Below are 13,531 nucleotides of genomic sequence, written 5' to 3'. Positions count from 1 at the left end.
TCCTAGTTATCAAAATTCCTTATCAATATAATGATGAAATTAAGACGGGTATAATAAACAAACATTCGGCTAAATTAGCCTGTTTGTTTCCATTCTAACCTTACTATCAGCAACAATTTAGACAACATACACGAAAATTGCATCAAAATCAAGTGAAGCATACCAAGCTAACGCAGATAATCCACAAAACTTAAAGCATGGGCAAAGAAGAAACAATAAGAACCAAAAGCAAAAAAAAAAAGAGTACAAAGAAACTTTCTCCAATATTCCAAGTAGAGTCGTGGTGATTGCACCAAAAACAGGTTATCCAACTTGTAACCGGTTGTCTTGAAAACTTGGCGAGTGTCTTATAAAGCACCATCTGATGGCAGTGTACTCTGAATATTTGAAGGCATAAGTATGTTGAATCCATCTGCTGCTGTAGAAACAATCATTCCAGGAATCTGCGCGTGCCAATGTAATTCCTTCAGGTCTTTCTGTCCCTGTTTTAATTCAAGGAAAAATAAACGAATGAACAGTTAATCCGGGAGTTGATTCTACCATTCAGATAAACAGAGTTGAGCATTTGGACTTACCTGGTGAATAAACAATAGTTGGGGAGGCAGATCTTCAGGAGCATTAACTTGTTCTCTGGTTTTAGCTTTAAATTCAGCCTCCTCTTCTTCATCCTTTTCTAATGAAAGGTCCCATATTCTGTGTGAAAGGTAATAAAACTTCTTAAAGATTAAAAAAAAAACAACTAAGCATTTTACCACCAGATCTCTATCTCTCTAAGGGTGTGTTTGGTTCAGTTTGGAGAATTGATTCTACGAAGAAACAAAAATTAGTTACTTCTCATTCAACGTGAATTTTTTTCCCTTTAATTGATTTTGGAAACCAAACATGTACCAATTCTGCGTTAGAAAATCAATTATAATCAATTCTACATCAATTTGACCCAACCAAACACACACTAAATAGTATAATAAGTTGAACTTACGTAAGCTGATTATCAGCAGATGAAACAGCCAATGAAGAGGCTTCATGTGGACTCCATTCAATGGATGTGATTGGGTGCTTGTGGTATTCAAAATGTGCTACCAAAGAATCTCCTTCCTGCCCATAAATGAATGCTCCTTTCAAGTCAGCTTTAATAACAATAAAAAGTAAAACAATAAGCTGAAACAAATCAAACATCGTGAAAGTTACTTTCTAAATCATATTCCCACAATAATATTTCTATTCCATAATGCATCTTCCAGTCCTTCAGATGGATTTACAGGTATAAAAATGAAAGATAAAAGATGAATGTGATAACGAAAAAAGGGAAAAGAAAGTCAGATGACAGGTTTAGAAATAATGATTTAATATACCCACTGGAACACAAGGAAGCTGGGTATAACATAACATATAACATGAAACACCATCGACATAAGAAAACCATCGACATAAGAAAACATCTTTATAATCGTTATGATAAATACCTATACCTTGAGCAGTCTGAGATCACGAATAGAAATAGTCCCATCATCACTTCCCGAGGCCAACATACAACTAGCCAACCTGTTCAGTACAATAGCACACAAAATAAAGAAGAGAGCTAGAATGGCAATTCATGGAACACCATAGAATTATGTATTAATCAATACCTGTTCCATGATATGACATTCACATCAGCATTATGTGCCTTAAAAGATGCAGCGGGTGACTTCCCCAAACGGATATCCCATATAGCAATATTTCCATCCACAGAACAAGAAGCAAAAACGTGAGGTTCTGTAGGGCTCCACTGCAGGGATTAATTAAACATTACAACTATCAAATTTATAAATAAAAGCAAACTAGTAATGTGTGAGAGATTGTATTCACAATATATTATACTGAAAATACAAGAGCAACTATTCCCTTGCATATTAGTACACGTACTTGCAGATCTTCAACACTAGCAGAATGTCCAGTAAATGGAGCATTATCAACATTCCATGTTCCAGCAGATGTAGGCTCCCACAGATAAATGCTATTATCACAATCCCCTTAAAATGAAGATCATTGTCAAGGTTAATATCACAAATATCACAAAATATGACGACATACCAGGGGAAAATAAATAAAATATAGATAAACTGAAAAATATAGAACTAAAGATTACCAGATACAAGCCTTCCAGGAACAAGAAGACTCCAGTCTATAGCATAACCTTCATCTTTGTGTTTAAATTTATGCAATGGGTCCTGATTAAAAACTGCTGCAACTCCTTGAACACCTTCTGTTTCGGTCTCAGCTAGAGCGTTGAGATGAGAGCTTAGGTCCCAGACCTACAAATTGTTCTCAAGTATCAGACTATATACTAAAAAGAAGGCATCGCTGGGAACGGTACACACATTTTCTGATTAAAAGAGAAGATAGAAAATACACTCCAGAATGTTTAACCATATCTGCTAATAATAATTTAAGAATTTAAGAAATTTAATTATGTTAAAGTTAAAATAGGTATTTAATATAGATATTACCTCTCAAGGAATTGGTCAAATCTCCCTTTCTTCATCTTTGAACATAAAGCATGTTCTTTTTGTCCCTCACTGTCCTTTTAACCTAATTTCATTATGTCAATTAACTCAGTCTTTAAATTGTTCTATAACCTTCGATGCAAATTCTTTTATTATACAAGAGTGCAGTACAAGTCAACTGATTAGTGAAGGAATGAACAAAGGGTACTCTACTATCTATGCACTAGACCACCAATGTCATGTTTAGCATCCCCACCTCCAAAGTGTCTTTTAGGATATTCGAGTCTTCAAAAAGGTATTGATGTTATTTAACCAACACTAAAAGATATTACATGTCTGTAAGCATCATTCCTTCTACCATTGTTCAAAGTCTCCAAATAAATCAAATTCTTATGATTAGCCTAATTCACCTATACCATCTTTTATTATACAAGAGTGCAGTACAAGTCAACTGATTAGTGAAGGAATGAACAAAGGGTACTCTACTATCTATGCACTAGACCGCCAATGTCATGTTTAGCATCCCCGGACAAATCTCCTCGTGCATGGTATGGAAAATTTAGTCACGTTCAAACTTTTGGAATGAGCATAGTAAGTCAGATCATTCAACTTTTTATTGCCATACCTTGTGTGGAACACTTATGTAATCACTTTCGGACTAAAGATCTTGGGAGTCACATACTTTCTTGGCAATGAAGTGGCTCAATCAAAGAAAGGCATTGTAGTTTCTCAAAGGAAATATGCTTTAGATATCTTGGAAGAAACATGTGTGACTGATTGTAGATTGCCCTATAGATCCAAATCAAAAATTACTGGCAAACCAAGGTGAACCTCTCTCGGGTCCAGAGAGATGTAAAAGGCTTGTTAGGAAACTTATCTATCTCACTATTACTATACCTAATCTATCTTATGCAGTGGGTGTTGTTAGTCAGTTTATGCAAAATCCTTGTATTGATCATTTGAATGCTATCATTTACATCTTAAGATACCTCAAAAAGACGTTAGGGCAAGGTCTATTGAACAAATATAAAAAATATACCCAAATTTATGGATATTGTGCAGTTGATTCGACAAGATCTACTATGGATAGACACTCCACCAGAAGTTATTATGTTCTCATTGGTGGAAACATTATTTCTTGGAAAAGCAAGAAACAAAATGTGGTTGCCAAATCTAGTGCTCAAGTAGAATATAGAGTAATGATGTCTCCCACTTGTGAACTTGTATGGGTGAAACAATTTCTTCAAGAATTAAAAATTTGTGAGATTCAATTTTACCAAGTATTTCCTTAGTCAAGGTCCAATCAATACATCTCAGAAAACTAAAAACCGAATTTGTAGAGTAACTCAGAATAGCAACCAAAACCATAAAATACTAGGAGTTAAGATACTAGTCAATCATAGCCTTAGCCACATGTCATTTCGTGAACATTTAGCATTACACTGTCTTAAAACAAAGTCGATATGACTATGAAACAACAGTTCTCCATTAAATAGCAATTTTACTTTCATTCATTTTATCACATAACAAAATGAAAATTGCCAAATCACATGAATTTGCCCTAATTTTTAATTCCATAAACACAAGGAAACGTTTTCTTGAAATTTATGACAAATTAGAAAATCAAATCAAAGGGTTTAAAAGTCCAACCTGTACATGACCGGTATCAGCCCAAGCTGCACATATATGGGGATTTTGTGGCATTGAGCGTATACGGTTGATACATCCTTGGTGTCCAACCTTCCTTAGCTGTAGTTAACAAAAGCATGAAAAGGATAGAATAATCAAATCTATAGCAGTGAACAAATGAAACAATAAATACTAAAATGAAGAGAAATGTACCTGCAAACTGGGACCCTGAGCAACATCTTTATCTTCTTCCTCACTATCATCATCATCATCACTATCCTCACCATCCATTCCAGAGTCATCAGTTTCAACTTTAGGTACTGGTTCCCGTCTCTTTCCAGAAATATGTGATACTTTAAAAATTCCAATAGAATTCCAAGAAGGTTTCTCTGCCTGTGCTTCATGCATTGCCATAAAATGAGTTTCTCAATGAAAAGAAGCAAAATGAAAAAAGACAAAGGAAGCAAAGCAAGTGGACCAAATAACTATTAGTTGCTATGCATTAACTCTTCTTGAAATAATTACCTATTACAATAAAGAAAAATAATTGTTTTCAAAACTCAAGTCCTCTAAAGGAAAAGTTCTCTCATAACCACAAAGCCTAATATATGCTACCCCATGTGATATTGCTCATGAATACTAACCACCTTCAATTTGAATAATGAAACATCCTCAAACAAAAACAAATATAAGAAACAACACTGACCTGAGTCCCTGCCATGAAATATACTGTATGTGGAAATTCTGTTCGAACCAAGCCCAGAGAGTCATGTAGAATATCAAAGCTGTCAAAAGTCCCAAAACATAAGTAGAAGATTACTTACTGATGACAACCAAAAATAGAAGATTACCGATACTAATCAGAAAGTAAAGCAAATGCCCAAGTAAAGTTGGCCAAGATTCTCAATTGAATTGCAATGTCAACTCGAAAGGAACTTATGGTTTCATTATTATCAAAAACAACAATACAAGAAAAAGACAAACAAGTTAGTTTATCAAAAGAAGCTCAATGTTTTTCTCACTTCTGATTCAAACAGAAAAACAAAAACACAAATGACTGAACAGAAATAAGAGCCAGGAAAAAGACCTCAAACAGGGCCATCCAATGTGAAAAGCATGAAGAGAATTGTAAGCAGAAGGGTCACACTGAAGCTCTTCATCTTCCTCTAACTTATCCACCCCAGGTTGCCACACCTTCACAGGAATTTGTGGTGCCAAAGATGAAGAAGACCCACCCTCTTTCTTAGAGCCCTGATTTTTTCCATAAATTTAAACAAAAATAAAGAGAAACAATGAAAATTGTCCTCAAAAGCCAATAATGAAGCAAGTAAAAATAATAATAATAATAAAAGTAATAATAATAAGCTTTGAATAGGGAAGGAGATTTAACCTTGTTTTTGCTCTTGGCTTTCTTCCTATGTTTTATACCGCGAGTCATATTCGATTAGTTGGAACTGAGAAGACAAAAGAAGATGAAGAAGTCAACAAAGAAATTGCAAAACTACATACTAAGCTAAATTCTACAATAATAATCCACGAAGCACTCAACAATTGTTAATCACTAAACAAAGATAATAACAATAATAATCAAAGTTTTTTACTGAGGACACGAAAATCAGAGTAGAGAATAGAGTAGGCTTATGGTGAAGACTAACCGGAAGGTAAAAGGGGGTCAAAATACACACACTAACAAAAGAACTTGTATGACCATGTATTTTTTAAACATCATGAAAGCATGAATTTGATGTTCACAACTTTTATTTGAAATTAGTAGCATGGATAATGAAGAATCAGAGGATTTGAGTGTCACTAGATAAAAAGGTGAAAGCTTCTCCAGAAATCAGAAAAATCATCCAATTCTTTAGAAATCAGAAAAATCAGCTAACTTCTTTTTAGATCAGCTTCTGGCTAAAGAAATACACAGAGCATAGATGTAACCCAAAAGACATTAACTGTCCATGCCATCATAAATTAGCACGTAGATTAATTTCTCTAAAAGGAAATCATGGATACATTACAATAAAAGCCTTGTCCAATGTAAGCATTTGTGGTATAAGATTGTAGCAACCTAAATCGCATGATGGGACAACAAACTCGAAAAAATAGTATTTTAAAATAAAAATGAAATTTAGGAGTCGGCCCATAATTTATTTTGGAAAAACTATGGAAAACCTGTAACAAATCATGTCAAAAACGTGATTACGAGTCTACGATCTTCGTCCCCCACTCCAATCTCACTTCACTTAAAACTCGCGATCTTCACAGATCGTGTGGGATCACTGTTGTAAATCGCAAGTCGTATGGGAGCGACAATTCTCATGAGACAGTCCCTCGCAGTTGCAATGGTGCTTCTCTTAGAGTTAAATATTTGAAGGAGGAAGTTCAAAATACATGCCTTGCTTTACAAGCACATACGGATGAATGAAAAAAAAAACAGGATGTACTATTATGACTAGAAGAAGGACAACAATAAACTTCTTTGTCAACAGCCCAAAGGGAATTGTGTTTTTGAAGTCCATAGATGCATCTGCAATATTTAAGACAGCTAAGAAAGTTTTTGAGATGATGAATAACATTGTTGAAGAGGTGGGAGAAGAAAATGTCATTCAAGTTGTCACAGACATGGTTATCAAACTCGCGAGTTAACTCGTTAACTCGGACGAGTTTGCGTGAGTGGTCATGCTCAGCGAGTTAACTCGCAAGCAAACTCGGTTTTGAAGCAGAATCGGTGGACTCGTGAATGAACTCGCCGGAATCGTTCAAACTCGCGAGTTTTCAGCGAGTTCGCGAGTTCAAAAGGGGAAAAAATTGGAAATCGAAACGGGGTCGAGTGGTTGTCGCGAGTCGTTCTGTGGCCATCGCAACCCCTTTCATGGCCGTCGCGACCTGTTCCGTGGCCATCGCGACCTGTCCTATGGCCATCGCGAGCACTTCTGCAGCCATCAACAACCGTCGAGCAGTTCTGTAGCCTTCGTCCTTGCTCGCGAGTAGTTTTGCGGCCTTCGCACTCCCCATCGACCACTCTCCTACCGTCATCCTTGCTCGCTTTGCCGTCGCGGTGGGTGGCCGTCGACAACCATCCCGCTGTTACGTGTTCTCAATAGAGCGAGGTTCACGAGTGTGGTTCCTAGGTTTGGGTGTTCTATTGGCAGATGTTATTCACTTATTCCCAGCTGCAGTGCACTGTTTAAGTGTTTGAATTTATTTCAGCTTTGGGTCGAACACAGTCACACTTACACTGCACCATTGAATGATATTTTTTTATTCGTTAATTTTGTAGTGAAAATTTAGACCATTATGTCTGAAAATGCACATGTTTTATCAAGAAGGTGATGAAGATGATGATATCATTAGAGGATTAGACAGATATTTGAATCTATGATTTACGGTATTTGTATGAATTTATTTATTTTAAATACTTTTAAGCTATATAATTTTATGGACCTATTTGAATTAAGATATTATTTATATAATTTTTTTTTCATGTGAAGTAAACTCTTACGAGTTTACGATTCGAGTTTACTGGACTCTCACGAGTTTACGTAAACTCTCGAGTTTGACAACCTTGGTCACAGATAATGCAGCCAACTAGTCAAATGTTGATGACAAAGAGATGCAGGCTATATTGGACAATGTTGTTACACATTGTGTTGACTTGATGTTCGAGGACTATGAGCGAAGATCCCCATTAATGAGAAGACAATTCCAAAAGGTAAAAAAATTACTACCTTTATCTATTTGAGATCTTCTCTAATTTTTCTACTATAATATTTCACGAAAGGAAGAGATTTAGTGAGGTCGGGTATTACTCATTTCGCTACATCGTACCTGACTTTAGGATGATTAGAATGTCTACTAGCAATAAGTGGATGTCTACCAAGTTTTCTAAAACCATTTATGGTAAAATTGTTGAAGATGTTGTTTTAGAAAAGGAATTTAGGAAAAATATAATAACTTGTTTGAAGGGTGGATTGCCTTAAATTGAAGTGGAAGTCTACAAAGTTTTCTAAAACAACTGATGGTAAAATTGTTGAAGATGTTGTTTTAGAAAAGGAATTTTGGAAGAATATAATAACTTGTTTGAAGGGTGCATTGCCTTAAATTGAAGTGCTTTGGTTGGTTGATTCGGATCAAAAGTTAGCCATGGGACTCATTTATGAAGCAAGGGACCAAGCAAAGGAGAAGATTCAAAAGGCTTTCAATGCTGTCAAAAAAAAGGTATTAGTCATCTAACTATCTATATTCTTTTGTTAATGGAAAACAAAAAACTAACTCAATGCAATGTATTTTGGTTAGTTATTTGCCTTTATGGAACATCATTGATGAAAGGTGGGACAAGCAACTCCATAGGCCCCTGCATGCTGCTAGCTATTTTTTTAACCCTCAAATGCATTATCGTCCCAGATTTAAAGCAGATTTGGAAGTGAAACATGGTTTGATGGAATGTATAACTAGGATGGTGGAGGATGAGGATGAACAAACTCTCATTGATGTTTAAATTGATGATTTCATAAAACAAGCAAAATGTTTTGGTTGTCCCTTGGCTACTAGGTCAATTAATTTAAAGACTCAAGCAGATTGGTAGGAGTCTTATGGTGATGAGTATCCTAAACTCCAAAAATTTGCCATTCATGTATTGAGCTTGACATGTAGCTCCTCTGGATATGAGCGTAATTGGAGTTCCTTTGAGACGGTAAGTTGATGTTAGAATATATCTATAATAAATTCCTAGTCTAGTGCTTGCTTGCTTATCATATTTGACTTTGCATTTTTTTAGGTCCATACAAAGAAAAGAAATAGGCTAAAGCAAAGCACAATGATTGATGTTGTTTTTGTTATGGCCAATTCAAAATTAGTAAAGAAGAAACAAACAAGAAAACCAGCTCAAATTAACATTGATGATTGTTCATCTGATGAAGAGTGGATTATGGAAGATGAGCATGAGCAAAATGAAGCATTGGATTTGGATGAAAACTTGATTCCACTTGAAGAGGATGAAACTTTACATAGTCAAGACTTAGATATGGATGATTTGAGTGGTCTAGGAGATGGAAATGATGGAGTTGAAGGTCTCTCTGAAATATTAATTTAACTTAGAAGAATATGAATTTAACTTAGAAGATTATTTAGTTTAGATGAATTATTATGTTGTTACTCCTATATAGCTAGGATGTTGTGTTTGCACCTAATGATGTACTCTTTTATTTCATCTATTATGAAGTTTAGTTATGAATTTTGAGTGATAATGAAATTTGTAGAATCTTATGATCCGAGTTACGATCTTCCGATTTACGAAATCCATATTGAGTCTAAGGGTCTATTAGACGTAGGGAAGGTATTAACACCTCACGCACCCACCCGAATGTGATATCTTTAATTAAAAAAGCAAAAATGATGTGGATTTCAAAATGCTTAAATTTCCCTAAAAATAATAAGAAAGTAACCCTCTAAAGAAACCAAAATAGTTTTTAGGTTTTAGGGGGGTCCAACAAGGATAATTCTCGCTCCTATATATCTCTATTGTATAGGGTTACATAGTTCTTTTTTCATGTAATTCTTTTTTTCGTAAAAGTTTGAGTGAAAATGTTGATATTTAATGTTTGAAAATAGTATATACTTTTTAAAGTTTTTAAGAGAAGAAAAGGTATGAATACTAGGATGAAGCGAACTGTCACACAAATACTCATATCTTTATTGTGGGCATGTCAAGAGCAGACCGCCATACAAACACCCAAAAGGGCTCATCTTTAGACATTTTGGTAAAAGAGTCAAATACCACACGATGCGGATGACCATACAAATATTTAGACCTTAATTGATAGGATGTCAGATGACAGACGACCAAACAAACATCCTTAAAAAATTGTCTTTACAAATTTTGATAGAAGAGTCTAATACCAAATGATGCAGACGACCTTAAAGGTATCCAAAACATTTTAAAAAGTATAAGTATGAAATTAAAAAATATAAATAAATAAATGAGAAAAGAAATGTTGGACTTAATATACTAGTAAATTTATAGACAAACCTCAAACCATATAGAATAAGGAAATTAACAAAACTAGAGCCTAGTGAATGTTTGTCACTATGGCCCAGTTCTGCGGATCCCAATTGTTGGATTTAACAAATTTTCAACCACAAACCCATCATTAAATTATCAAAGGAAAAAAAAAACACGAGCTCACCCCTAATATAATCAAATTCATTGCTCCATACAAGCATCAATTATGAGTACCAATCTTAATCACAAAGCCACACACCCCTACTTCAATTTATTATATGAGTACCTTGCCAATTTTACATACACTCAACAATGAGTTCAAAATTCAGAAACAATACCCATAAAACTCAAGAAAATTCAGGACAAACAATGAATTTATATCCCAATATCTTATGACACTTAAATATTTCTACAATTAAGCATTTTAAACGAAATTTAAACTACCACGAATCAAAATTTAACTCATTATTCACTTGCTCATAATCTTCATTAGATTTCATAAACATAATCAAATACTGCATAAACTCAGATTCAAACCAAAATTGTAAACTAAAAACCCCAAAATTGCCATCCTTAAACTATGAATTCAATTACCTTTAGATCCAAATAAGTCAGAAATGATAAAATAGTTATAGACTCAAATTAAAATATAGGTACCGCCAGCCACTGTAAAAACATACCCTTATTCATTATTGGTATACAAATTTGGAACCTAAATGGAGTGCATCCTAATACAAAATACCTACTCAAATTTGGAATGAATTCATGTTCAATATTGCAAATTAAAAGTCCAAAGGATAGAGTGAAGCCAAACAAATTAAATATCAAATGTTAAAACAGATTGTAAACTTCACATACACAAGAAACTCAAACTAATCCGACTCAAACCATGGATAAGTTCTCTAAACAGAAACAGCATCAGGTGCCTTACTCTCTGCCTAATCAAAATGTTGAACCAGTCATTATACACTGCAGCATTGACTCCAACATTACAATTATATTGAACATCCACAAATAGTTCCTTCGAAACATACGAAGGAACCAAAGAAACTAGCAGCCAATACATCATCAACACCTCATCTAATCATACACCAATTTCGTGGCACAAAAGAGATTGCATCAAAAACTCAAACCAGAATCGCATTGAAACAAAACCAATAACCATCAGAAAACTCATGCCGAAACACGAACCAAAACACCAATCCAGCACATCTAAACCCCAAACAGAATCAATTTTAAACTCAAAATCATAAAGGGCACACATAGGTTATACGATTTTCAACAAAAAATGCCCACTCCAAGCTAATCAGTAACCTTAGCCTCACAAATTGGCCTCAACAGCTCATAATAATATTCAACCAAACCGTTATCAATTTCAGAATGAAACCCCAAATTCAAGCAATGAATCCAAAAGCATAACGAAACAGGGAACGACGGGAAGAGAGTGAAAAGAAAAAACCTCAGCGGCGCCAACTACGGGAGATTAGGACGCAAGTTGGAGACGATTCCAGGGATGCGCCGCGACGACGACTCCAATGGCTATCGTGATGACAAAAAGCGGCGCTGAAGGTTTTCCAACTATGATCACGAACTGGCGGCGAGTGCGACTCTGCCCCGTTTCAACGAGAACGCAAGCACTCTCGTTGGTAGCGTCTCCTCTCCTTCGTAGTGTGTATCGATGTGTGTGTTCGTTCCAGTGTTGGAAGATGACGGCCGTTGTGCGTGCTGGTTATAAGAGTGAGGATGAAGATTGGTAGTGAAATTTTCTGTGTGTGGGTTCGAGAGGAAGAAAATTGTTGTGGGTTCGAGAGGAAGAAAATTGTTGTGGGTTTTTTTCGCTCAGCACCCTCTGTATCGTGGGAGTAGTGCGTTAGGGTTGAGTGAATGGTCTCCTGTTTTTGGGTCCAGTGTGTAAAAAACGCGAGTCAAATTCCCCCATCCCCGTCTGCGCGAGAGTCTGTTAGGGTTTAAGATGAAAGCAGATGTTATGCGGCGCTGAGGGTTTTGGAGGGTGGAAAGTAGAAAATTAGGGGTGACATTTAGCAAAGTTGAGGATTGTGCCTTTGGAAAGAAGAAAATGGGTTGTAAGAATAGAAAAAATAGGTGTGCTAATGTAAACATGGGTTAATATCATTTTTTAACAAAAGTTTGAACAAAAAATAAGTTTAAAATGATTTTTTTCTATAATTTTAATTAATTTTTTTCACATTTTTTAATTTTTCGTTTCAAAAACTTTATTTCATCCATCTTTATTTATCTATTATTTATTTATTACTTTTTTGAATTTTGAAAATAAATTTTATTCAACTCGACAAGATCATGTGTTCATAGTTGTCCATCTTTTACTTAATTTTGTTAGATAATATGAAATTGTGGCTTTCCATATTATAATATTAAAAGATAGTTAAAGATAAAGACATTAATTTTGTTCGGATTTTAAAGATAAAGAGGAAAAACAATTCAAGCATATACGATAATTTTACGAAGAGATCGAGAAAGGAAAAAACAAATTTAACCATTACCTAGGATAGGGTTTTATCAAAAGAGAAAGAAGAAAATCAATGATCATTTTGAAAGATGGACTACACCAATCTTGAGGAGTAGGTCTAAATCTAAAAAGAACCGGTCAAAAACTTTTCTTTTTTTGAAATTCTAAAAACTTTGAAATATGGATTAGACCAATCTTGAGGAGAGAGTCTATATCAATAGGATTCAGCGACTATTACCATGTAGAGAGACTTGATATGAAGACTTTATCTTTTTGAAATTTTGATTTTCTGATAAACGGATTAGATCAATCTCGAGAATAAGATATATATCCAAAAGATTCGGCGATCATTACCAAATAAAGGGTCCCGATCTGGAATCTTTATCTTTTTGAAAATTTGATTTTTTGAAAAATGGATTAGGCCAATCCTGAGGAGAGGATTTATATCCATAGGATTCAGTGACCAATACATGTAAAGGGTCTCGATCTGAAAACTTTATCTTTTTGAAATTTTAATTTTCTGAAAAATAGATTAGACAAATCCTGAGGAGACAATGATAACCATTACCAAGTAATCCAAAACTTTATTTTTTTTTAAATTTGATTTTCTGAATAACGAATTATACCAATCTTAAGGAGAGTGTCTACATCCAAAATGCTTCGACGACCATTACCAAATAGTGGATCTCGCTCATAAACTTATCTTTCTACGAAAATTTGAAAATGTGATGAGTATCAAATCAAGTCATTGTATAAACTATACACAAATAATATAAAATAACAATAAAATGTATATGTGATTTTCTTTTATCCAAGTTCACTAAATAAAATAATATTTATTTTTACTTTATTTTTATATTTTTGAATTATAAAATAATGATAAAATAAGAATCAAAGCAATAATTTTAAAGAATTAAATATATATGG

General features: G+C 34.5%; 1 protein-coding gene across 1 annotated transcript; it reads right to left on the bottom strand.

The window, feature by feature from the left end:
* On the bottom strand, window positions 1-12,098 carry LOC114178218 (glutamate-rich WD repeat-containing protein 1-like). The gene is made up of 13 exons (XM_028064001.1): window positions 11,576-12,098; window positions 5,506-5,569; window positions 5,203-5,366; window positions 4,822-4,900; window positions 4,329-4,508; window positions 4,137-4,235; window positions 2,129-2,294; window positions 1,906-2,012; window positions 1,629-1,768; window positions 1,470-1,542; window positions 980-1,095; window positions 576-693; window positions 1-482 (listed from the first exon to the last, which is right to left on the bottom strand). Exons 2-13 carry the CDS (start codon window positions 5,551-5,553, stop codon window positions 348-350), a joined length of 1,425 nt encoding a protein of 474 aa, XP_027919802.1. The 5' UTR covers window positions 5,554-5,569; window positions 11,576-12,098; the 3' UTR covers window positions 1-347.
* Between the last annotated feature and the right edge of the window lie 1,433 nt (window positions 12,099-13,531).

Source organism: Vigna unguiculata, chromosome 3, assembly GCF_004118075.2.
Source record: "Vigna unguiculata cultivar IT97K-499-35 chromosome 3, ASM411807v1, whole genome shotgun sequence".
NCBI lineage: Eukaryota > Viridiplantae > Streptophyta > Magnoliopsida > Fabales > Fabaceae > Vigna > Vigna unguiculata.
Note: the sequence above shows the minus strand (reverse complement) of the source record. Positions and strands in the feature narration are given on the sequence as shown.

Excerpts from the sequence above, each read along its gene's own strand:
- LOC114178218 (XM_028064001.1), bottom strand. The coding sequence starts at position 5,553 with ATGACTCGCGGTATAAAACATAGGAAGAAAGCCAAGAGCAAAAACAAG. Across the intron at positions 4,236-4,328 it reads CTCAGGGTCCCAGTTTGCAG|CTAAGGAAGGTTGGACACCA; the intron begins GTACATTTCTCT and ends TGTTAACTACAG. Across the intron at positions 694-979 it reads TCTGCTGATAATCAGCTTAC|AATATGGGACCTTTCATTAG; the intron begins GTAAGTTCAACT and ends CCTTTCACACAG.